At 47.9% G+C, this 25148-nt stretch overlaps 1 protein-coding gene and 1 long non-coding RNA gene across 8 annotated transcripts in view; both read right to left on the bottom strand.

Moving 5' to 3' along the window:
- The window catches only part of rerea (arginine-glutamic acid dipeptide (RE) repeats a), a 101787-nt gene extending 101532 nt beyond the window's left edge, over positions 1 to 255 (bottom strand). For all 7 annotated transcript variants that reach the window (XR_009939861.1, XM_062541615.1, XM_062541616.1 and 4 more), the window contains exon 1: positions 124 to 255. Coding sequence is in view for 6 of the 7 variants with exons in the window: in XM_062541615.1 (XP_062397599.1) it covers positions 124 to 250 (127 nt within the window). In the remaining variant the exon portion in view is untranslated. The remainder of the gene's footprint in view (positions 1 to 123) is intronic.
- Positions 256 to 580: 325 nt separating this feature from the next.
- The window catches only part of LOC134087837 (uncharacterized), a 51818-nt gene continuing 27250 nt past the window's right edge, over positions 581 to 25148 (bottom strand). Inside the window, exon 3 of the long non-coding RNA XR_009939862.1 lies at positions 581 to 817. This is a non-coding gene — a long non-coding RNA (uncharacterized LOC134087837). The remainder of the gene's footprint in view (positions 818 to 25148) is intronic.

The raw sequence follows: 25148 nt of genomic DNA, 5'->3' as shown, positions 1-25148 counted from the left end.
TTTAAACGTGTATGTCTGCGTGTGTATCACATTTCAGCAATGATACACGAGTGTACATGTGAGAAGACTTCATTGTGTGTGTGTGTGTGTGTGTGTGTGTGTGTGTGTGTGTTTTTCCCCTACCTCCAGGCCGGTAGATGATGTCGTCCTCCGTGATGAAGGAGGTGATCTCTCCGTTCTCCATGCGCTCGTAGCGTGACTTTTTCTTGGGCAGCTTCTTCTTGCTCTTCTTGCCTCCTTCCTCGATCATCGTAATACTCCCGCCCCCTCCGCCCCCACCTCCACCTCCTCCTCCTCCTCCACCAACAACACCACCAACTCCTCCTGGTGCGCCTCCTCCTACTCCTCCACCCACGCCCCCACCAACTCCTCCTCCTCCTCCAACACCACCACCACCTCCGGAGGTGCCTCCCTCATTGTCATCGTCTTCGCTGTGTTCGCTCTCGGCGTAGTTGCGTGCGCCTCCCTCCAGGGTGCAGCTGCGGCGCGGCCTGGAGCTTTCGCCCTCGCGGCCTTTGTCCCGTTCGCCGCCTCCGCCACCACCACCACCACCACCTCCTCCTCCTCCTCCTCCGCCGCTACGTCCCTTGTCCCTCTCGCGCTCTCTGTCTCTGTCCCGGTCGCGGTCCCTGTCGCGGTCCCGCTCCTTGTCCTTGTCCTTGTCGGCGGTCATGATTCGCCACGTGCCTTCCTCTGTCCTCTCACGGCTGGGCCTCCGTGAAAGGTAGACTGTGAGCCTGGGCTTCAGTCTTCTGAATTTACCGGTCAGATCCAGGAAAAAGTCCGCCGCACCGACAACCCCAGTGTTTCAGGAGAGCTGGAGAGAGAGAGAGAGAGAGAGAGAGAGAGAGAGAGGGAGAAAAAAAAGAGGAGGGGTTTTTAATAAACATTTTTTTTCGCTAACACCTCAACTAACATCACCTCCCATTCAATCAATCTGGATTCGTAACACCACCATTGAACACTGCGAGTCTGATTAGTCAGTCCGTCGTACGGCATTAAAGAAGAGATGGGGGGGATGGAGAGGTACAAAGGGAGAGAGGTAAGACGACAGGCGCCCATCAATAAACATAATCAGCTTAATCAATCTCTCCCTCACAGAGATTCGGCGGCCGTCTCTCCTGGTGGGGACTGGCTACTAGCTCATCAAACGGGCCCCGTCTCCCACGGCAACACCTGGCCCTCCTGAGGAATGCACTAACCGCCCTGGTGCCATCACACCCAACGACTAACATCAGACACACTTTCAAGCTGCCCCCCCCCCCTACTCTTCCATCAGATAGGAGAGAGGGATGAGAGAAAGAGATGGAGGGAGGGAGAGAGGGATGAGAGAAAGAGATGGATGGTGAGAGAGAGAGAGGGAGAGAGGGAGGATGAGAGCGACGAGAGGGATGCACATGCTGCACACAGTAATTTGCACAGGATTCCCTCCCGCGGAGTAAGCTCTGCAAATAGCTCGGGCCACATCTGAAGGGCTGGGAGAGCATCAAGGCAGTAGCAATCACACCCAGCTATGAGATCCATCTCTGCCTCGAGCCCCATAAAAAGCCTTTAAAAGGTGGAGTGTGTGTGTACGTGTGTGTGTGTGTGTGTGTGTGTGTGTGTACACATACGCAAAAAGTGTGTATTTGTGAAATTAAAAAAAAGTAAAGTACCTATGAGCATCTGAATCAGATGGCTCTGAAAATTAATGTCGATTTTTACCCTGCCAATTTTTCTACAGAGCTAAAATTCTAACTGAAATTTAGCCTCAACCACTTACACGGGCAAGCACTTCAGTGACGAGATGAAAGTAGCCTATATTTACACATTTTCAGATCACTTAAATCAAATAGCTGGTGAGGAAACCGGGCACGGCGCTCCGGTTTCCAGTTAGGAAGAAAATCTGTGGCTGGCGCTACAGCGCTCTGAAACAACGGAGCTTTAACGGAGGGTCTCTATATCAGAACTATCGCAGTCGCCTCACAGGCAAGCTGTGAGCATGAGAGGTCAGGAGAATCAAGGCAATTTACCACTGAGCCTCTGAACATCTTACGGTGAAAGGACACCAATGAGACCACTTGAAAGACAAGACCGAAAAATACAACAAAAAAAACAATTATCCTCTTTATTGCAAACAGATTGGAACATTATTGAGATTTCACCAAAAACCTTTGGGTTGGAAGCCTAGCAATCTAACGGTGGTTTAGAAGGTAGCCTGAGGTGCATTTTTAATGTGTGCTAGCGTGCGCTCAGGGAAACCAGAGTGGGCTACCAGAGCCACAATGACAAGCCTGGCAGCCATGACGAAAGCCCATCTGAGGGTAAATGTGTCGCAGAGAGGGAGGAAGAAGAAGGAGAAGGAGGAGGATGGAGAGAGAGACTGAAAGAAAGTAAGAGACAAGAGAGAGAGAGAGAGAGAGAGAGAGAGAGAGGAAGATATGGAGAAGAAATGGCTTGTGACAGGCACGGGGCGAAACGCTTGACAACTCGGCTCGTCACTCGCGCTCGGCGGCGCCCCGTCACATCGCCAGGGAAACGGCTGGCGGCTGACAGGGCAGCTGCAGCGGCGGGGAAACAGAAGCGTCTCGGGCTGATTACAGAGCACGCCTGACGCCACGCCATTAATCACATAATCATGAGCCACTGCGGTGATGCACGGCAAACACACACGTACACACACACACACACACACACCTTCAACGACCAGTTGAATAGAAGAAAGCTTTTGTCTCGACCTAAGAAGCCTAGTTAGCCACCAGCTCAGGTGAACAGTTATCTAGAAACCATCAGCCTATCAAATGTGCCCATGGGGTAAAACAAAAAAAAAGAGACATTAGTCAACAGTCGTGCTTTTGAGCAGGGACACACCATGAAAGGGTTTCATTAACGTTAAGGACCTCTATATGCAATTCAGGTCGGTAGCCATGCGCGCACATACAAATTCATCTCATAAACGCCAGGGTGTAGTTAAATGATTGGCCCATCAGCATCCATTATGAAAAGCCTATTTGGTGCTGTGGAAACACATTACATTATTAACAGCGCCTTTCCCCCCCTCTAGCTAGTCCCCGCGCTAATCAAGGGCACACCACCTTGCACAAATCTACGCTAATTCTCCTGCTGACACTACAACAATAAAGCCAACATAGCCTAAGAAACCAATAATACTCGAGAAACGAGAACACACACACACACACACACGCACACTATACCCACACTCACAGTTATGCTAGAACCGTAACAATTATTCATTGTTAGGCAAGCTGAAGTATATAAATGAAAACCAGAGAGGTGAGCTGAGCTGGCGGTGGGGGAGGGGGGAGGGAGGAGGGTTCGGTGGGAAGGGATTGGAGCACGGGCTGGGGGAGTCAAAGCACGGAGCCATTACACATCAATCCCCAGAGCTGGACCCTCTGAAAGATACCAGCTGTCTGGAGGAAGGAGGGGGGGGGGGGAGAGGGAGGCAGAGAGAAAGAGAGAGAGAAAAGGAGAGAGAGAGAGCAGCCATTTGTGGTGGGGAATATAGAGAGCTCAATCTCTCCCTCTTCGTTTCCCTCTCGCTCCCTCTCCCTCTCTCATTACGGACACCCAGTAAGGAGGTGTGAGTGAGGAATTCTTAAATAACAGCTACATTTCTCTCGCCACTGCATGAAAAAAAGGAGAGGAGGAAGGGGGGGGGGACAAAAAAAGAGTGTGAATAAAGGTATAAATTAGACCTCTGCCCTTCGGAAGAAAAAGCAAAAGCCCACACAGTCTGTCCCTCGATTAACACATTGCCACACAATGGGCCACAAAGGCAGGCCTTCATCTCGCTCTGGCTTGCTCCCCCACTCCTCCTCCTTCACACACACTCTCTCTATTAAAACTACTCCTGCCTGCTCACATTCCGCTCAGCCAGTGCTTCAGTAATAACCAGGCTGCCTAAATGTGCATTTACACACACACACACACACACACACACACACAGTGTCATACACCATTCAACTGCCTGCAGTCAACATCTCAAAGACAACCTATAGGAGCAATGTACTGATGACATCAAATGGGGGATTTGCGAGCCATAAAAAAAAAAAAAAAATTACACACACACAGAAGAAGGTGTTTTCATCAGAGGAGGATTAGTGTACTGCTCTTCTTTAAAGCTTGTGTTTTTATAGCGGTGAGATGTTTGAACATGGAATAACACCCAGGCAACCGAGAGGATTGGAATGTAACAGAACAATTTCTAGAAGGGGGAAACAAAATAAACAAAAAAAAATCCTAAGACATTTAAAAAAAAAAAAAAAAAATGGTAATACAAAGGGCTCGAGGGAAGCCAGCGCCTTGCCCGAATGACTGGCATTAGCGCGCGACAGCAGTTTGACTCGCGAGGGCTTTAGGGCCAGCTTTTCCACATGGATTTGGCAGCACAGAAATGCGCTCATATGATTACATTTTCTAAAAGCGAGATTAGTCCCAACACACACACACACACACACACACACACTTATACAGATTTATCTGCAATATGGGCAACTCGCGCTTAACTGACAAAAAAATTGTCTGTATTCAATTCTGCCTGTTCAACCACACAATGCTCCACTCACAAACAAGAGTGTTGTAAGGCTAGCCTTTATCCCCCCCATTAGACGCATATGTTAGGGCTATGCTACAGGGAGCGGGGGAGAGGAGGGGGTTGGGGAGGGACATTACAGGGATAATTTAAAACAGAGAGGCTGGGCAAATTACTGAGTGTATCAACACCCTGTTGACCTCTACTGTAAGCTTCATGGAGACACACAAGGAATCCACTTGAGGAGGTATTAGAAAACTGTGTGTATGCAAGTGCTCGGTGTGTGTGTGTGTGTGTGTGTGTGTGTGTGTGTGTGTGTGTGTATGTGTGTTTTGGGGGGAGGTGTAAAACGATGTGTGTTTAACAGTGATTTGTGTCTTTGCATCATGAGCGACGCAATTTATGCTTCAGTGCTGAACATGAGCTGACAAGAGCGAGGGGGGAGGGGACGACGACGACACACACACACACACACACAACGATATGCATCTTCCTGGTTTACTTAAGAGAACAAAGTGTCGGGCTGATCCTCTGGAAGCTGTGATTAACAAGGCGCCTTTGTTTTACGACTCACGGTCTAACTGCTGCTCCAGTCAGTCACTCGGACGCGTCAAACCATCTCAACCGCTAGGCTAGGCTATTTCACAACCGCGGTGGAGAACACGTCACCAGCTAACATTTTCTTGGTTAACAGACACGACGACAGAGGGTCATCATCGTATGGTTTGCTCCTGCTCCGTGTGAGAACCAGAGCAGATGCTCGCACAGAAGCAATCAGCCCTCCTCTTTTTTTAACAGCATCTCGATATTGATTAAAGACAAAAATGTCAATCCTTGGGCTCTGGGCAAGTACAATGAAATAGAACCCTGTGCTAGAGGTTCTATTCTTTCAATTATACATCATTAATATGTGAATACTTAGAAGCCATCTTATTATCTCCCTTTGTTCAATAACGCGTTGAATTACTGGAACTACTTTTACTGGTGGAAGGAGGGCTTCGTCCTGGGGGTCTGTTGTGTCTGCACATGGATACAGCCAGAAGGCATTAAACATCCCCCCCAACCTCCACAGTCCACCCGCCCCCCCCCCCACCCATCCTCTCTTCATCTCTTCCCCCAGCGAGAGAGGGAGGGGAAGAGCGCGGTGGCCAAATCTAAATGATGTGCAGGCGGTCATGCTGGCCTGGCCTGCTTACTTGACCCGCTGCCCTTGTGGTTGTTTATGTATTTATCAAACGCAAACATGGGGGATGTGTGTGTGGGGGGGGGGGGGGCAGCAGCTGGCCCGCATTCTCCTCCATCCTTCAACCAGGCGCAAAAAGAGGAAGAGGGAGAGAGAGAGAGAGAGAGAGCATATGAGAGAGAGAGAAAGAGCATGAGAGAGAGAGAGAGAGAGAGCATGAGAAAGAGAGAAAGAGCATGAGAAAGAGAGAGAGAGAGAGAGAGAGAGAGAGAGAGAGAGAGAGAGAGAGAGAGAGAGAGAGAGAGAGAGAGAGAGAGAGAGAGAGAGAGAGAGAGAGAGAGGGAGAGAGAGGGAGAGATGGCTGTTAGGTGAAAGCCCCGGGGATGGGCTGCTCTTATTCCAGAGGTGTGTCTGAACCCCTGGGTGTGATATCTATGATTACCACCATTGCCCGGTTTTTTCACAGCTTTTGCCTCGGTGGCAGCTCCTATCAGAGAAGAGGGGTGGTGAACGGCTGTGGAGGAATGGCTCTAAAGACCGATTCTATCCAATGGCACCACGTTAACACATCTATGGAAACCTGTCAAGGTTGAAGCCAAGGTCATATTAATTGAAGGAGGAAAAAAAAAAAACAAGGAAAAAGAACAATGGAAATCTGACAATCTTTCCCGTGCTGAGCTGTCTATGAGAGAGAGTGTGTGTGTGTGTGTGTGTGTGTGTATAGATCTGGGCGGCACCCTCAGGGCTGACTCTCTATTAGAGTGTGTTATTTGCAACGCTGCGAGAGCGGCTTCATTTCCCAATGACACCTGAAACATGAGCACAGCATGTACGTGCCGAGGGCACCAGCCGCGCCAACACCGCGTGTGGAGCACCGCGTCCAGCTATACGTCTGGGCAAATTAAAATCCCATCTTTAAAAAAAAGGACAGCTACAGATTTATACTTCAAGAACAGATGAAAAACAAAATGATTAAGGACATCTTGGCTTTGTTCGCTGCAGGCTGTTCTGTAGTAAAAAAAAAAATGTGTTTTTGTACCCACTTCTTTTGTGCGTTTGGCAGGATAGCATGTTATAACATGTCAATAAATGGCAAGTGGCAAAGATACTGTGGTTTTGGAACGCGTGGAAAGAACACAGACACACAGAAACACAGAAATCAATGAAAAGAATGACGTAGCAAGTCCGCATTCTCACACATATGCGCTCGTGCTATAGTACTGCAAGAGGGGGGAAAACAAATGCACTAGACAAGCAGACGGCATAGCTTTGTCAGCTCACTGAATACACGTCATGCTTGCTCTTCCTGACGGTACATCATGCGGAGCAACTTAAACAATGGGTCAGCTCCCATGGCGAGGGCGAAGAGAGAAAGGAGAGAGAGAGGGAGGGAGGGAGGGAAGGGGGAGGGAGAGAGAGAGAGAGAAATGTTCTAGCAATGAAAGCGGAGAAAGGCATCGTGCTTCAAAACAGATTTCCTCATCCAAGATGGCAAGCCCTGCGGTCAGGAATCACTGCTAACATATTGCGCATAACCTCATCACTCCGGGCCCTTCCGCCAAAGCTCCTCCTCGAGCTCCCCTCTCCCTTCACGCCTCACAGACGCAGGCTCACAGAGCCATTAGGTCAGCACCACACGTAGCTTCTAAGTGGCTAAATTATTTAGTTAGTTATCTGGTGGCGTGGCTTTCTCTTCTTCCTCCTCCCATGCTCGCCTTGTTGCTGGGCCACTGGCAGCACCAGATGGTGTGTGTGTGTGTGTGTGTGTGTGTGTGTGTCTCTTCAATGGGAGGTGGGGGGGTTTCCATTGAACACACACACACACCAGCCCGGGCCAAAAAGCACCTCTGCCACTCCAGATAGCGCAGGATGCTATTACCTCTAATTAGGAAGGGGCCTTTTGTTTCGGAGGGCAACTGCCTGCCCCTTCGTCTCAGACCGCACAGCCTGCCACTACTGCCACCACCACCCACACCACCACCGCAGCAGCAATAGCCTGCATAGGGGCTGCAGGGAATCACAACAACTCCCCATTGTCTTTCCCCTTCCCCTCAGCAGCACAAACCCCGGCTTAACTTAGCCTAGCCTGGACTAACCTGCCGGAGAGAGAGACTCGGCAGTGAGCAAACGAGGGCACGGCCAGTGCAGCACTCTGTCTGCAGGCAGGCATGCATGCCATTCAAAACAATCCGAAGGCGAGCAGAAAGCAAACATCAGCCCAGTTCAGTTCACCAGCATGGGAACAGACAGTCTGGGTTGAGCTGAGGTCTTGACGGAGAGAAAGGTCGATGTTGTGGGGGGCTGGGGGGGGTTGGAGGGGCTGTTGATCCGGCTTTTGGCTGCCTTACGTTGCATTTACAGGGCTTCCTGAACAGCGAGAGAGCTGTTCTAAAGGTAGGCTATGGTGAGGGGTTGGAGAGGGGGGGGAGGTTGAACACGGAGGGAGGGAGGACCACGAGACCGTGGCAGTGAATGGCCTGTACAGTGGCTGCTTTTGAGCCGTGACCCCAGACAAGGCTGCACTGTCGAGATCTGTCTGTAATTGTTTGCTTTCCCGTGGAGGGAGGGGGAAAAAAGGACAGGGATAGAGAGAAAGAGAGCGAGAGAGAGGAAGAGAGGGTGAGCGCAGGTCAGCAGAATGCTTCTGGGGAAGAGGAAGAACCCCTGAGCTCACACCTGGCCTCGGCGGCACACTCATAAAACATGCATACAGTGCTGCTAAAGCTGCAGCTTCATGTAATAGAGCGACACACACACACACACACACACACACACACACACACACACACACACACCTGACAATTGCAGTTTTAAAATGGAGGAAGATGGACGATTTGGGCCGAGCACTATGGAGAGGTGCTTGAATGAGGCCACTTGTGTTCTCCTATGAGTGAGTGCCTGTGTGTACAACTGCACGGTTGTGGAATTGCACACTTGTGTTTTCATGAGGGCATATCCATAAATTTGTGCACACATAGTCATTACCTGCACCACCACCACCACAACCAGCACCACCCTCTCCATCGCTGTGTGTGCTGTTTTGTGTCTAAATAAGATGGTGTACAGTAGCGATGAGCAGATTAGGCTCTGGCTGCCGGTGTGTGAAATGGAGAACTGATCCCTCAGTGATAGTGTGTGTGTGTGTGTGTGTGTGTGTGTGTGTGTGTGTGTGTGCACACGTCCTCTTGCCTCCAGCAAACAACAGGACCGGGGGCCGGCCTGCCTGCCTGTCTGCCACGGCCGCATATTTCTCATCTCCTTCCTGATACCTCACCACACTAACAGATCTGATTATGTCGTGCATCGCCTTTCACAACACTACGCCAGGAGGCCTGCGAGTAAACAGGTCTGGTCTTCAGAGAAACCTAATAGGGCGCACGGAAGGCAGAGGATGGATGGGGTGGCAAGAGCCTCTCTCTCTCTTTCTCTCTCTTTCTCTCTGTTCGGAGAGTCCGCAGAGAACCCGATCGCTCGACAAGATGGAGGATTGTCAGCTATGACGACAGCCTGGATAGAGGAGAGACTCTTAACAGGCTGTCAGTACATTAACAACTAACTGCACAGTGCAGTGGTGCTGGGTGGGGTGGAGAGAGAGAATGAGAGAGAGAGAGAAAGAGAGAGAGAGAGACAGGAGGGAGGGAGAGAGAGAGAGAGAGAGAGAGAGAGAGAGAGATGGGAGGGAGGGAGAGAGAGAGAAAGCAAGAAAGAAAGAAAGAAAGAAAGAAAGAAAGAAAGAGAGGAAACAGGGCCTCCAGCACAGGCACAGAGCCATTACACTCTGTGTAAATACTACTGTGATTGTGTCATTCAGGGGGATGGGGGGGTGGAGTAGAGTGGAGTGGAGTGGAGAGTTCACCCGAGCGACCGACTTCCAAAAACAAAAGGAGAGTTTTTATTACCGCTGTCCCCGCCGCTCCACAGAGAGCTGTTGGGCTGTTCCTCCCTCTCGTCTCTCCACACCCCTAACTCAGTGCGTTTGGAGGAGACAGGGCAGGCATATGTAGTCTCGGTGAAGGAGAGAAAAAAAGGAAAATCCTCCCACCACACCAAAAATGGTGCCCCCGCCCCGTCGACAAGCCATGACAGATGTGTTCTGTTACATTGGTGCTCTATGGAAAATATACACAGCATATTCACACCTCCCAGAGCTGGCCATCACATTGCCTTACCAAAGCAAGAAAATATACCTAGAGAGACCAAGACGGTGACTATTATGTCTGTGTGTGTGTGTGTGTGTGTGTGTGTGTGTGTGTGTGTGTGTGTGTGTAAGCGAGCGAGCGAGCGCGTGTGTCTGGTGAAAATAGCTTGCAAATGCATCTGTGGGGCTCATAAAAAAGCAGGCAGTTTGAGCAGGTCTGCCACAGTACCGCATTCATGCTGTAGAGAGAGTGTGAGTGTGTGTGTGTGTGTGTGTGTGTGTGTGTGTGTGTGTGTGTGTGTGTGTGTGTGTGTGTGTCTGTGCCCGCGTGTATGTATGTGTATACGCACACATGCCTGCCCACGCACATGTGTCAATCCCGAAGAGTGCTCCATTGACTGCTGAGCAACTGTATTTGTACTGAAGTGCACACAAGGCTGAACTGAGGCAGCAGAGAAGGGCTGGGGGGAGGGGGAGAGAGGGGAAGAGAAGACAGCATGGCTGCACTGAACCAGGGCTTGACCTTTCCAGCTCTCTCAGCAGCTCCTCACCCAGATTCTCCACCCCCCCCCCCCTTCTTATGTCCTTATATGTAACACCCACTCTCCATCATACACACTTGAGAAAACACTGAACCCACACACCCACCCACCTACACACACACACACACACACACACACACACACAACTTGTTAAGCAAACACTGGCATTTGTGGCCCCTGGCCAGTTATGTTTAACATCTGACATCTCACCTCTGTGCTCTGAATGCAATGCAGTCAATTAATAGAACATAAAAATGCATGCAATATAATACTCCACTTGGCTAACTCAACTGGGCACTATCTGTATCTGAAAACAGAGTAAACCTTATTTGGGATTAGGGCGAATACACCAGCACAGGGCACAAGCCCTTTAGGACTCGCATCTTACTGCAGCGAGGTAACTGGGGACAGGACACTCTTCCTGGCCATGGTGCTCACATTGTCCCTGCGGTCAGGCTCCATAATGATTAACAATTTGATGACTCTCCCGACATCCCCGTAATTAACATCGGCACGAATTCCACATGCCCCCGAAAATGCGCTGGGACACTGGCTAACTCGATTAATTTGCTTTTATGCAGAAATAATCTCTGATCAGCATTACAAAGTGACTCGCAAACAAATTAGGTTTGAGCCAAGAGTGCTCATTGATCTCCGCACTCGTTCCGAGCTATGCCCATGAAAGCCAAGGCGGCGGTAATCCAATCCCCATCACTAAGGACGGGAGCGGAGGGCGGGGGGGGGGGGGGGGGGTGGGTCTCTCGCTCGCTCGCTCGCTCGCTCGGGCCGCATCTTCCAGCATAAGGAAAACGTCCAGCTTGCACACACACACACACACACACTAGTGCAGACCGCGGAGCGCGTTCAATTAGGAGGTATTTCTGTGCTCCGTCAGCAGGGCTGTGGCAGAGTGTCGGCTAATTGCTTTTGGGATTACGCTAATCAAGGGAGAGATTGAGCAGGCTGTGTGTGCCTTTAACAAAAATAACAACAACGACGACGACGACGACAACACCACCATCACTGTGTCCTCCCACTGTGCTTGTTTCAATGGGCTACCCATTCAGGGCCAAGCAAAGATGGCCGATTACCGTGAACGCAATAAGACAATGGCAGTGTCATTCATCTCCTGGCAAAGATGGAAACCTGCAGTGGCAGGGGGAGGGGGATGGATGGCCGCTGTACCAAAAAAAAAAAAAAGAAGAAGAAGCAGTTCCATACTGATGATACTTTGTGAACGATGGTGATCCAACAGTTTAAACAGTAACAGCAAGGCTACATGCAATGCTTCACTCTCAGAGTCATGCGTTCCACTGGGAGTTTGTGAAAGAGCTGTGGTGAGGGAGAGGGGGGGGGGGGGCATCTGAAAGCGGGAATGCATGTGTACAACATGCCCTGGAGATTGCCGTGCCAACAGCTATAATCATCAAGGGCTGCTAGCGTTGCTAACAACAAATGAGAGCTGCAGTGCTCTTTGTTCCAAGGATGAAAATGTGGTTCACCATGAGATCACTGACAAAACAGAAATCACCTCAGTGAACAAACACACTGCTATGTGACTAAGAACAAAACATGGAAAAAAATGTTAATGTTGTCCATGATGACGCAACACACTCAATTCCTACTCCTCCAGCTCTTCATCATACCAGACTTCGACTATAGGTTTAATGGGAAAACGTGAACACACACCCACACCAAGGGCAAAAAGAGCAGCCCATCTTGCGGGCGCTAATAACCTTGGGCTGTCTAGCACATCTTCCATGGCTGTATGGAATGGCACGGGGTATAAATAGAAGATCCATTTCTCACCGGCAGTCTGTTACAGCTCTATTTCAGCTTGTCATTAAATATTTATCCCCACCAAGTGGCGGATCCAAGCGAGGTGATAAGCATTTAGGAACCCAAATCTCTGACTAACTCCCCCCACCCCACCCCAACTCCCCACCCACACACACACAACAGACACTCATTTTATTCAGATGGATTATCTACAAGTGTTCCTTTAATCAGTCGTGGGGGCCAAGAACAGGAGAAATCCCCAGACTGTGTCCCAAAGGAGACACCTTCCCCTGCTATCCATTATCAGACAGGAAAATCTACATTTCCCCCTCTTATTTTACCCCCACCAAAAAGCAAAAGAAAGGCTGAAGAGAAAGAGAGAGAGAGAACAAGAGAGCTAGTGAGAGAGAGAGAGAGAGAGAGAGAGAGAGAGAGAAAGAGAGAGAGGGAGGAGTTAAAATTTTCCTCGTCAGCAGTGGTTCGCACCAATTCCATGGATAAGACATTCTTTAACCTCCAAAATGCGGCGCAATGCTAAACTAATTGTTTCTCGTACAGAGGCTTTGAGAACTGGGGCAGGTGAAGAGAGAGACGTTCTAAACCCTCTTAGCCTGCAACCCAATTATTTCACAAGCTCAGTTGGCTGCATCCAAGTGATCACTTGTAGAGTTGTCATTTCTCAGCACAAGATCACAAAGGAAAGCTAAAATTTTTTTGGTAAAGCAGATTACAAAAGACGCTAAGAAACAGGCTAGAATAAAAGGAAAGACCCAAAATCCATGGTAACCGTGAGGAGGGGTGGGAGGGAGAGGGAATGTGTGTGTGTGTGTGTGTGTGTGTCTGTGTGTCTATCTATGAGTGAGTGTTCAAAACCACCGCTGACTCCTTGTTGAAGCAGCTCGCTGTTTTGGCTCCCACTGTACTTGGCATCTTCAAAACAAGACAGATGAAGAGCGATTGCGATTGCGCCGTGCCGCAGCCTGGTGGGTGGTGTTGCACTGGGGCATTAGTGCACCTCTAGCCTACCCCACCTTCCCCTCCCCCCCGTCTGCTTCAAACGCAGTGCCTTGCGCCTTCTCTCAAACCACCGGCTTCACAGGTATTCTTGGACGCGGAACAAAACAAAAAAAATACAAACAAAGAGGCGTCTTTTCAGAGACTCTACAGGGGATAACGGTCTGCCATAGCTGTGGGCTGCCCCAAAGGGAGGAGAAGGAGGAGGAGGAGGAGGAGGAGGAGGAGGAGGAGGAGGAGGAAGAGAGGCTCCTTTCCAAAACTGGAGCAGCCGACCCCTACGAGCTCCTGACAGGTCAGCTTACACGCCAAGCTGGCTGAGCCAAGAAAGGCCAGAGAGCGGCTCGCTGTTCACCTCCCATCGGCCCAGAGGGAGAATACTCATCGACTCTCCAAACCATCTAAACAGATACCTCAGATCTGACGGAGTGCTTTATAATCAAAGCACAAAACATAAGAGACAGCACAATCAAAACATGTCTTTAAGAAAACAAAACCGGAGGAGGCAAAAAAAGGCTACTTTCTAACACTCAGAGAGCCAGTGAGATACAAAGCCGTACATTGCCGCAAGCAAAGGATTCACTTTTGATAGAGGTAGCTTAGCTTAGCCTAGCTTAGAAGTATAACAACATGTTTTATGAACCCTGTGGTTTGCAATAAAAGGGGGGCTTAATACAAACAGACTCGTCCACCTACAGTGGGATGGGAGCACACTGGGTTTTAAGCAGCGGAATTCTTTTGAATAAAGAGTCAGGAGAGTAAAATCAACACCCGCATCAGTGGGTCAAGAGTCAAATAATCGCGCTGTCGTTTTAATGCACCACTGCCCAATCTGGCTGGACTAATCCAGTTTCGACATGCAGACCTGGCACAGTGCTCCATGTTGAAATGATTACAGCTGTTTTTGTCAAACTTAAAACGGGCAACACGGAGCTGCACAATGTAATAAACATCCTCTAGTCTCTCTGAGACTAAGGATTTTCTAGGTACTTAGCTTACTGGCAAAGGAGATGAATACATGCCAAGCTTTGGACAAAATGCTGATGTTAAGTAGTCAGTGAATCCAGATCATAATGATCCGCCAGAGTTTTTGATCTGAAAGGACATCATCCTTTCAAATACTGACCGATGTTATCTCTGCTGTTAGAACAAAACCTCACAGCTATTATGGAAAGGTAGGACTGTAGAACAAAGGAGGACTGATAATACAAAGCTTGCAGGTTAGCATGTGTAAGGTTAGCAAACTAGATGGTTCATTAGAAACTCCTCTTTAAAAAGCTAATGTTGAGTGGGCACTAGCTATTAAGTTTCTTATGAGCAAAATTTCTCATTAAATGTAGCATAATGCCTTTAAATCACCATAGACACACATTTTCCCTAATTAAGAAATCAAATACTACAGTAGCTCATTTCATAAAAAGAACGACTAGCCTTAACAACCTCTTGATAACAACTGACAACTTGTGAAAGTGTGTATTTAAATGTTTTCCAGAAACTGCCTGAGAATGAGTAAAATCAAAATTCCACACCCTCTTCACGAATCCACACATCTGTTGTCAGGCTCACTGGCGTCACCCAATGTTATTGCCAGGGCTGAACCTCACGCTAGCTCCAGAAGCTGACTTTGCTGACACAGCCATGAGATGCCAGTTAAACAGCACTATGCTAGCGCAGTTCATCAAGTAAGAGCGTGCTGAACTGTGTACTGGGGCACTTGTGCGCGGGTTCATTCTGTGCCAGGGATACTGTGTTGAGCGGCCGGTGGATGAAACAAGCGCTCTAGCCAAGTGAAAATGCAGCCGGACGGGGATGAAACGTCGGCTGCATCATTTTTTCTGTTTTTTTTTTTTTTTTTAACTCCACCTGTGAGCGACTAGAGCCACTTCACACTGATGAGCCTCCGGAAGTGACCATCTGGAGAGCAGCCAGGTGCTACATTTACACAGTCTGTTTTACACTCAACCTTTTTTTTCTCTTCTTATTTTCTCTCTCTCTATTTTGTAAGTCATCCATTTTTCCTAGATGCCACTGTGAAAATCCCTTTTGCCTGCCACTGTGCCTTTCATATTTTAATTTATGTTTTTGAAACAAATGGAGATTAGGAGAGTGCAGGCGAGGGGAGGAGGGGCATGATTTTTTTTTTTTTTTTAGATGAAAAATGTACAAAGCGGTTTGATGTGGGCCATTCGTGTTGTTGGCTGTGAACCTGCCCGGGGTAGAGACTAAACAGAGGGACGAGGGGCTTGACTGTGCCAACTTTCACCTCTTCGCTTGTGTACAGAGTCGCCAGTCATTGCTAAGCAGGAATGCACAGCTGGCAAAACTCAATTACCTAAGCGCATATGACTTATGGTGTTGACCCCAAATGTTTACGCTGAATTTTTTCATCGGTGCCTTCCCCTGGACGCTCAATCATTTATCCCTCATTAACAATGCGCTACCTATAGTCTTTGGGTAATCCTTTTTTTTTTCTTAGTCTGCCCGCCGAACAGAACAAAGGGGTCACGAGGGCAAGCACTCCCAAGGGTTGAACACGTCAGCTGGAAGATCACAGCTCAAGTGGATTGCATTTTTTTTTTTTTTTTTTTAACAACGCAGTCGCGATTGAAGCACACATACACACGCGTGCTATCCTTCACAGAGGCAGAGAGGAGGAAAATTAAGAATGAGAGGGAGCGAGAGAGACACAGAAGGGAGGAAACTAGTTCACGCTCCATCATGATAATTATCACGGAGACCGGCGGTGACAATCACCTCTGGAGATAATCAGAATTTGCGGCTGCCATTTCCACCACAGCAGTAGAGGAAAATCTATACTACTTGTGCACTATCGACGAGCCCCCCCACCCAGCCGAGAAACAGAGGGAGGTTAAGGGGGAAAACGCATCTGTGAAAATAGTTTTGAAATGCACACACGTACACACAGTGAACGTGTGAATGATCAGCAAATATTACCCTTCTCGCCTTGGCCCTTAAATCACGGAGGGCTGGGACTCCTGCATTATTTAAGGAAGGGGGGGGGGGGCTGATGCATAATTCAGAGCGAACAGCCGATTTGATGCATAAATAAAAGTCATACACTTCAACGCATTAAATGTTTACAATCCCAAATAGGATTGGAGGAGCGCGAGCGGCAACACAAGTGTAGCCTGCCCGCTCCTTTGAACGTCTCAGGGCCTGTCACTCCACAGCGGGTGTCGCTTTCATCTCTGTTGACTTGCACTAAATGCATAAAACCCCCTGACTGACAAGGTTGGCGGTAGGGGGGCTGAGGGGCAGGCCTGAAGGCTTTTGTTTGCCCGGGCCAGACGCTTCACACAGGACCCAGAGCTGTCCTGCGCAGACAAGGCACCGAGTTGGTATTAAAAAGAACATGTGTAGCAACAAGCTGCGACATCGGAGGCTAGCAGCACAACGTTTGCAATGGCACACAAATGCACTAAACCGTGCTGCAATTCTTCTATTTCTTTGTACAGGTGGGTGAGGGGGACCGTTTTTAGATCGTGTCTAACCCGCTTTTTGTTTTTCAGTTCTGTTTTCGCGTTTTTTTCCTTCGCATGCCCATCAGGCGTCACGCGAGGCTTCCGTGTTTGGGTTCACCCGGATTCTTTTACTGTGTAATTACAGACGTTCACAGCTACACAAATATGGAGGCTGCATCAACAAAAGCCATCACTAGTGAATGAGATCAGGGAGCTGTGGAGCGCATCTGATGGCTTTAACGTCTTTCTCTCTCTCTCTCACACACACACACACACACACACACACACATACACACACACACTTCTGTAGCCAGGCCCATGGGGAGTCCAACTCCACTTTATGGCCATGCGCTGAATTAACAGGTCCAGATGTCCCCCCTCTCCACACAGGCGAGAGACCTCTCAGTTGGGCTCAGCTGCTTCGGGGCATTTTAAAAATATCACTTTCAATTATCCCAATTTCCTAAACGCCACTCCTGTGCTTAACGGTCACAGGAGTGAGAACAATCACCAAGTGCCCCTCTCTCTCTCTTTTTTATTATTTATTTTTCTTTTTGTACACGAGTCCTTATTGGCCTTTTTCAAGCATGGAGTGCTGCTGACAAAATTAAATAAATTCGACCCGTCAGCACCCTGACCGCGGATATGGTCAAATGTCCTATTTTCGGTCTACACTCACGCACTGCAGATAGTCAAGTTACCACGCAAAAAGAACAGCTTGGTGATGGTCTGCTGGATTGAGAGAGAGACTTCCTCCAAAACCCCGTCACCGAGGAGGCAGAGTTGGTTAGACACGAGGGAGAATCTTGAGATGCCCTTTTCACACTATACTAAAAAGAGCACAACTAGATTTACAACTGGAAGTCCTGTTTTTCCTGTCACCTCAAGGTAAAAACCATAAAACGGTGTACTAAAACTGTTGTGTGAAACCTGCCCTTGTATGGCGGTGATAGTGAGAACACTACAAATTGTACCACAAGGCAATTTCTTTAAGCGTGTCAACAGTGTCATCTTATTTTCAGAGAGAATAACTTGGCGCAAAACCTTTAAACTTCCCACAGATTTGTCTACTTTGAATGTGCAGTTGGAAATTGTAATGGAAGAGCCACTCAAACAAACAACTCCTTAAAAAAACACAACCTTCAGACCCTCTTGCTTGTAGTTCTGTGAGTCACCAAGAGTTCACCAGTGACTCACATATCCTGTCTACTGGTCCCAGCAGATCTGATGCACATCTCCCTCCCTGCAGCACCCGAGTGGTGCGTGGGCGCTATGGTAACAGTATCGGTGGCAGCTAGCGAGGCTAGAGGTGTTCACCTCCGTAAACAAAGAGAGTTTAGAAGAAGAATGCAGCCTTTAATCTCCTCTGATAACAATGCCTATTTAGAACACGCCTCAAAACGACAGCATCAGACGAGCCGCCACGGCCGAGGAGTGACTCAACAAATGGCTCGTGGAATAAACGGCTTCTTTAGCAACGACAACAACGCGCACTTTAGCGTGTAGGTTAGCAAATCCAGGAGCACACAACCACCGACCTTCTTTTCATTCTTTTGGAAAGAGCGCATTACATGCTTGACAGAGGCTTCTTTCACAAAAGCACTTAACTTCAGTCTCATATCTCGCGACATGGGAATGAAGCTAAAAGATACATCAACCATGAGTAAATGCTTCAAGTATTCTAGCGGTTATACAAAAAAAAAATCTGATGAATCAAAGCTGCCCACAACGTACAAAAAATCAGGAAAAATAGTTGACCATAGAAACAAGAGTTGAAAGTGACATTAATTACATCCATCCCTGATCCAATTCATTAGAGCTCCATCACCCACATGCCATCCACCTACTCCCCAAAGCCAACAGCTAAACTGCATCAGCCTGCAAAGCTTCAGCTTAACTCACGCCTTCCCCATATCAAACAAACACTGCCCACCACACATCTAGGAAATGGAGGGAGGGAGGGGGGACGAAGCGTTTGGAGTGGTGGGTTAGAGAGAGAAAGAAAGAGAGGGAAGGGGGGGGGGGGTTCTGCCCAGTGTAATCCTAGAGAATTCCATCGCACGAGCGGATTAAATAACACCTCCGACACCCCTGTCAAAACGTTCCGTCTGCCTCCAGCCTGGCAACTGATCCATTACAGCACACACTTTATGACGAATCCCGTTCTGCAGTCACACACTGCCGGAGCACGCGGCCCCTTTGATCAGACCATCATCCCCCTTTTGATTCCTCCGAGGTGAGGCTCTGGAGAGGAAGACTGTGTACTGAATGCTCGGTGTGTGTGTACACTGGGGAGGGGGGGGAGCGGGGGGAGGGAGAAAACGCATTAGCTTTGTCTACACTGGCAGTTACAGAACAGCGCGTTGCGGTGCATGTGTTGTTGGGGGGGGGGGGGGGTGCAGATACTGTGTTAACCTTTCTAGTAATATATCTACATGGAAGGCGAATGCTGATAAAATGCAATAGGCACTGAAGCTTGGGAAACATTCCTGGGCGGTAATTTTCATCGCCAAGCTAGCTGACAATCAAACACTTGTAAGGGCAGAGGATGGGGAGGAGGGGAGGGGTCTCAGGCTGGGGGGGGGGGGGGATTTGCTTGGTATGACATGCACTTGTTTAATCACTCACTCGCAAACACACACTACACATACACACACACACACATACACACACTGAAAGCGGAGAACAGACATGCACAGCTGTCTCATGAAGAGGCCGTCAGAACAGAGCTGTTAATACTATTACTGCACTGTTAGCCAGCCGGTGGCCAACACAGACCCTGGCTTACGTCTTTCAGTGAGCTTTGCGTAAAAACCAACGAGCAATGTGTTGGGTCACAATTTTCCAGCCAGAATACACTTCTGGTCAACCAGTGGGGAGAACCCAAGCAGGAGGAGGTTCAAGCTATTTCACCATTTCCTTCACGAGAGCAAACTATTATTTCAGCTACACGATCAAAGTGTTCTTTCTGAGGGCAACCCCCTCGAAGAGAACAGAGAAACACAAAATGAGACTACAGTAACCTAGAGTTCACTGGAAAGCAGAAATGTAGAAAAGCAAAAAGGAAACTATGATCCAGTCATTGTAAAATCCACTAACACAAACACAACCTCTCACTCGAGAAAGAGGGGGGAAGAGAGAGAGAGAGAGAGAGCAGGAGAAAAGGACACTGTAACAAGAACACTTTGTTTGGCAATATACATTTTGTTTTGCCTTTTGCAATGGGATTCATTAGACTGTGATGTGGTTGGACTAGTCTGTGCAGGTTAGGGGAAGAGTAGGTGTTACCATCAGCACCTCTGCTTTTAATCACCAGGAGGGGGGGTCACATTAAAATAACACTCCCAGCGTTAGCTCTGGATCATAATTCAACAGCCCCTCTCCTTACAGAAGAGAGAGGGTGGGGGGGGGATCAAGACTTTCACCTCTTCAATCAGACCCACTCGGCAGGAGAGAAAGTCGAAGTACTAACGTTTTGCCGCTGAGATTCTCAGGACCGGTCTTAAAAAGCCTTGACATCAGCAACACCGAGGCTTACTCGTGCGAGAGAGAGACGCTGGATGATTAAAGCTTAGGAGTCTCAGGACCAGAAAGAAATCTAAACATCTGAACGGGAAAGAAAACATATCTATCAACACCATCTCCTCGTATGCACGCGGGCTAATCCTTATCCTTTTCACATCGAGCTGTTGTCATCTGTTAGCCTAGCCCTCAGCAGTGCAACTTCCTGCTTGTAAAACCTCAGCATTAATAAAATGAGAGCAACGTGCCAAGAGGCCTGTTGGCATCATTAGCAAGATCATCAAACGATACCTCGCTCCAGAGCAGATGTTTATGTGTGTGTGTGTGAGTGAGTGTGTGTGTGTGTGCGTATGCATGTATGTATTTCAAAGCCTACGATTGTCTTATCCTGAGCAAAACATAGCTTTGCAAATAACAAATAGGTAAAGAGAGCATTGTCCTCCTTCACACAAATATACACAGACACATTTACATAGCATTAAATATGTATGACCAACTCAAGGAACTGGGAAGACGGAGAGATGGGGGGTGGAGTTGTTCACTGGGGTGGATGGAGGATCTGTTTGGACGTGAGGGTCTCGTTTTGGTTCCCCCACCATTATCTCCGGCCATTGTGCCGTGAATTAGCCAACCAGTGTCCTCCCACTCGAGTGCATTAATCACATCTGAATCATTAAGCTAGAGGTCAATTCCCCGTTAACAGGGGACGATGAGGGGAGAGTGAGAGGAAAATATATGCAAAAGGGAAAAAAAAGGGGGGAGAGAGGAAAAACGAGGACAAGTCATCCAGATTAACCCTGCAACCACAAGACAATTAACATTTCATTTTTTTTTCTTTCTTTCTTTAAAACAGGGTGGGGGGGTGGGGGTTGTCTCAAAGACAACAGTTAAAGCATTTGGAACGTGTACTTGGGAAGGGTTGGAGCCTTTGAGTGCATTCTGGGTGAAAACTGCTGGAGTTCTTGCTCCCTTCACCATTATCCCCAAATGGCATCAAGTTATTTATTTTTCAGTGGAATATTCTGTTATACCCTAAGGATCCGAGCTGACTGTGTAGTCACATGAAATTTAAGTATGACCAATAAAACTGATTATGCTAGTGGTGGTTGGGGGGGGGGGGCACAAAAGACACTTCCCCATTTTGTGTGTAGGCCACAGGGACATGATCAGATAAGTGCAATGCGAAACAAATACCTTTTAAAGCAAGTCTTTTCTAGCCTCTAACCACCACCATCCCCTCCACACACACGCACACCCGCACACACTAAACAGACTGTCTCACTGTTCAACTTTCCAACAAATCTCTGTCTGAGAGGCGAGCTTGACTAATCACACACAGACCCACTCAAAGCCCATGCTCCTCATACGCTCAACTACAACAAAAGGAAGCAAAGCTGATTCTGATTGTCTCCTTGGCAGGTCACAACTGGCCAGGCAGGTCCTCCCCAAAGCCTCTATCTTCTCTTCCCAAAACGTTTTCAGTAAACAAGTGGTTAGAACCCATCACACCAAACCACAAATGAACAGAAATGGGTGTCAAAGGGCAAGCGATGGAAGTAGGGAATTCCCACAATGCAAAGGGTTTCATTTGTTTTGTTTGATGGCAGCAGCATATTCAAATACACATGCTATTTAGGAATACCTAAGGCATACATGCTATTACAATGTAGGAAGAGGATAAACATCTGTAGTCTATGTAGTCTTCACTTGAGACCAGCAGTGCCTGCATTGGCTCAAACTTTGAAAGTGCCATTAGTTTGAAACCCAAGTAACATCTATAATTTATTAAGTGCATCTTAGTTTCATGCACACACAAAAAAAAGGCCCAGGGGGTGTGTTCAAACAAAGAGGTAAAGTAGTTCAAAGCAAAGGTCTCAGGGTTACTTATGGTCTTTCCCTGAGGCTGCCAAGAGGGTCCAGAGAAAAAGAGTCAAGAATTGCAACAACAATGTAACCAACTTTGCGCTTGGCTCATGTCATAAAAGCTCCCTACACTGGTATAAGCCTTTCCTTTGGACGTCTTCCTCTTGAGAACACACTTATAGTAAAAATCTGAACCCAGGCAAACTCGTGGTTTTAACTTCTAAGCCTGTAGCAAAAGCCAACATTCCACATTCCATCCGTATCCCCCCCACACCTTCCAAACCACTCATACCCCCTCCCCCCGCGAAACTTTTTTTTTTTTTAATTCAGTGTAGCTAAGCACTCACCCGCCAGTCTGATGATCTAAGTTCCAATCGACTGCTGCAAACAATTTCAAACGGAATCCTCGGCAGCTACTACCAAATGACCCGGCCGAACTTGTTGGCCTGGGTCAGATCCAAGAACCAGGGCTAAACAGTATCGCGCCGACACTTTATCCTTAAAGAGCCGCTGCCCATGCAGAGGAAAGCGGGCACTTGCTTCAACAAAAGACGACCTCGCTTTTGCTAATTTATCCACGTTCCGATCGCCGAGGGACTCCTTCAGAAAGCACACGGCGGACTCCGTTCCCTTACGCCGTGTTATAGCTCCCGATGTGAAACGCATAAAGGACTGTAGTCTTGATACAGTGCTGCACTTCGAGGGGTAGGAAATCAGTGAGTTCACCGTTTACAGACTCGGCTTCCTTTTTCACACACACACACTCTCACACACACTCACACGCGCGCGCGCGCTCTCTCTCTCTCTCCCTCTCTACCCCCTCTCCCACTTTCATATGCACACATACACCGCGTTCTGCCTATCTCCCTGCCTCTCCGAGAGCCCCCCCTCTTCAGCTGTTCAACAGACGCATCCACATGGCTGACCTAGTCTTTCTTTATCCAGACACTAGTGAAGGAGAATTACCCCCCACCCCCCCATTACTAAAATACGAACAAAACAAAAACATGGACTGGATTCAAATTATTGTCGGGACAAAAGAACTAGAATGGGAGTCGTGATTGATGGTAACCCGTTGGGGATATGGTCTATTCGAAACTGCATCAGTAAGCAAGATGTTCAAGCCCGTATCCCGAGCGAGATCAACATAGCCTACGCGGGCTGCATGCTGTAAAGAATATTAAAGCGTTCACTTGTTCCCGAGAAAGAGGGGGGGGAAGCAACAGACTATTAGGGGAAACGTAAAATGGCTGAAAAGAAATCTCAATCGGTTAATCACTTCATTTTCAAAATACGCCATTGGACCTCCTCATTGATTTTTCACTGTCAAATTAAAAAAATAAAGTAGAACGATCTGGGTTTTATTGGCCCGGGCATTTAGGACCGAATCGGCGGCGCCGGCAAGACAACAACGGATTTAGATTAGACATGAGGCATGCGTTGCTGCACTTTGCTATAGGTTGTGGTTCTCATTTGCATTTTCAGATAATGAATTAATTACTCACTCACTCTTAAACCCATTCATTTGGCAGCGGTGTGTTCTTCTATAGTATCAAGGGTCTTTCCAAATGCCACGTAACAGTGAAACGTACATTATTTCTAAATTGATTTGGGGCAGGAGGATCATTTGGTGTTACGCACGTGATTATAGAGTGGAATTGGTAAAATAACGCATGGTTCAGTACATGTCGTTTTTCAATCTGGTTGTCTAACTAGCCAATGGAATTATGAAGGGGGAGGTAGTTACACTCATTTCTTCAGATGCAAATTTGTATTTTAAATCTGTACTCTACCCCAACGGTACAAGCACATATGTATTTAATTGGAAACCATCTCTGCGTGTGTGGACACATGTTAAGAAACAAATCATAACCTGTTTGTCTCGTATTTAAATATATTTCGGCAGACTGCAAGCGCATTAATTCGCATTTTGCCTGCTCCTAAATCCAATTAACCGCAACAAGCGCACATAATCCAAACAGGGCTATCTTAACTCACCAACGACACAAACAGTGTATTTGAAGAGGCAGGGTAGATCAATAGGAATTCAGTTTGGTGTATAGTGTGGGCCTTTTATTGTTCTGCAAACCATGTTGCCTGTCAGTCCCCCGCCCTTCCTTCTCTCCCTCTCTCTCTCTCTCTCTCTCTCTCTCTCTCTCTCTCTCTCTCTCTCTCTCTCTCCCTCTCTCTCTCTCTCTCTCTTCTCCATAAGGAGGAGGTGTCCCTAGTGATCCCACAGCCGGCCAACGCTTTTGCAGCTCCAGGGGAGCCCTTCACTGTGCAAGACCTGCTGCTTCCAACCACCGTCAGCACAACCCTCCATGTTGGAAAGCAAAACACACTCACACACACACACACCCTCCCTGTTGTCATATACTAGGCTTCAGACTTCAGGTATATTTATCACATATTTATCAAGCTATACCTCTATGCTGCCCTCTAGGCTGCCCCTGACCAGACATGTAATAATAAAGCCTGGCCAGGGAAAACACACACAAACACACACACACACTGCTATTAAGTCTGACTCACTTGGTTATGTGGAACTCTCCCACAGCGAAAGAGATATTTGGAGAATGTCATTTTCATAGGGGTACCAATCATGAGCGCTCAAATAGGCTGCCAATAGCTCCAGGCCAGGAGCAAGTGGAGTGGCAGTTCTTTTGACTTTATCACATACAACAAGGTAACAGAAACTAATTGTTCTGACTGTTTGTGTGTGTGTGTGTGTGTGTGTGCGTGTGAGTGTGTGTGTGAGGGAGCAAGAGAGAGAGAGAGAGAGAGAGAGAGAGAGTGTGTGTGTGTATGTGTGTGTACACATACACAATCTCTTGAACAAGTCCTTTCAAATACAGATTCTTTGTGAATGTGTCAGAGTTTAAAATATGTGATGTAAAATAGTGATATCTTTCACCACTCCAATTCAACACAACTATGTCACCGTTCCATAAAAATGTTCCATGTTGAAGTGAGCCGAATGCAGTTTTTTTAATAACACAAAATATGGCCTATAGCTCACTGGCAATTTGAAGTCACCACACATGCACATGGTTTCATAAACATGAAAAAAAAATGGAGGCCTACACAGCGG

Source organism: Sardina pilchardus, chromosome 7, assembly GCF_963854185.1.
Source record: "Sardina pilchardus chromosome 7, fSarPil1.1, whole genome shotgun sequence".
NCBI classification, from domain to species: Eukaryota; Metazoa; Chordata; class Actinopteri; order Clupeiformes; family Clupeidae; genus Sardina; species Sardina pilchardus.
The sequence above is the reverse complement of the archived record's forward strand: the minus strand, read 5'-3'. Positions and strand labels throughout refer to the sequence as shown.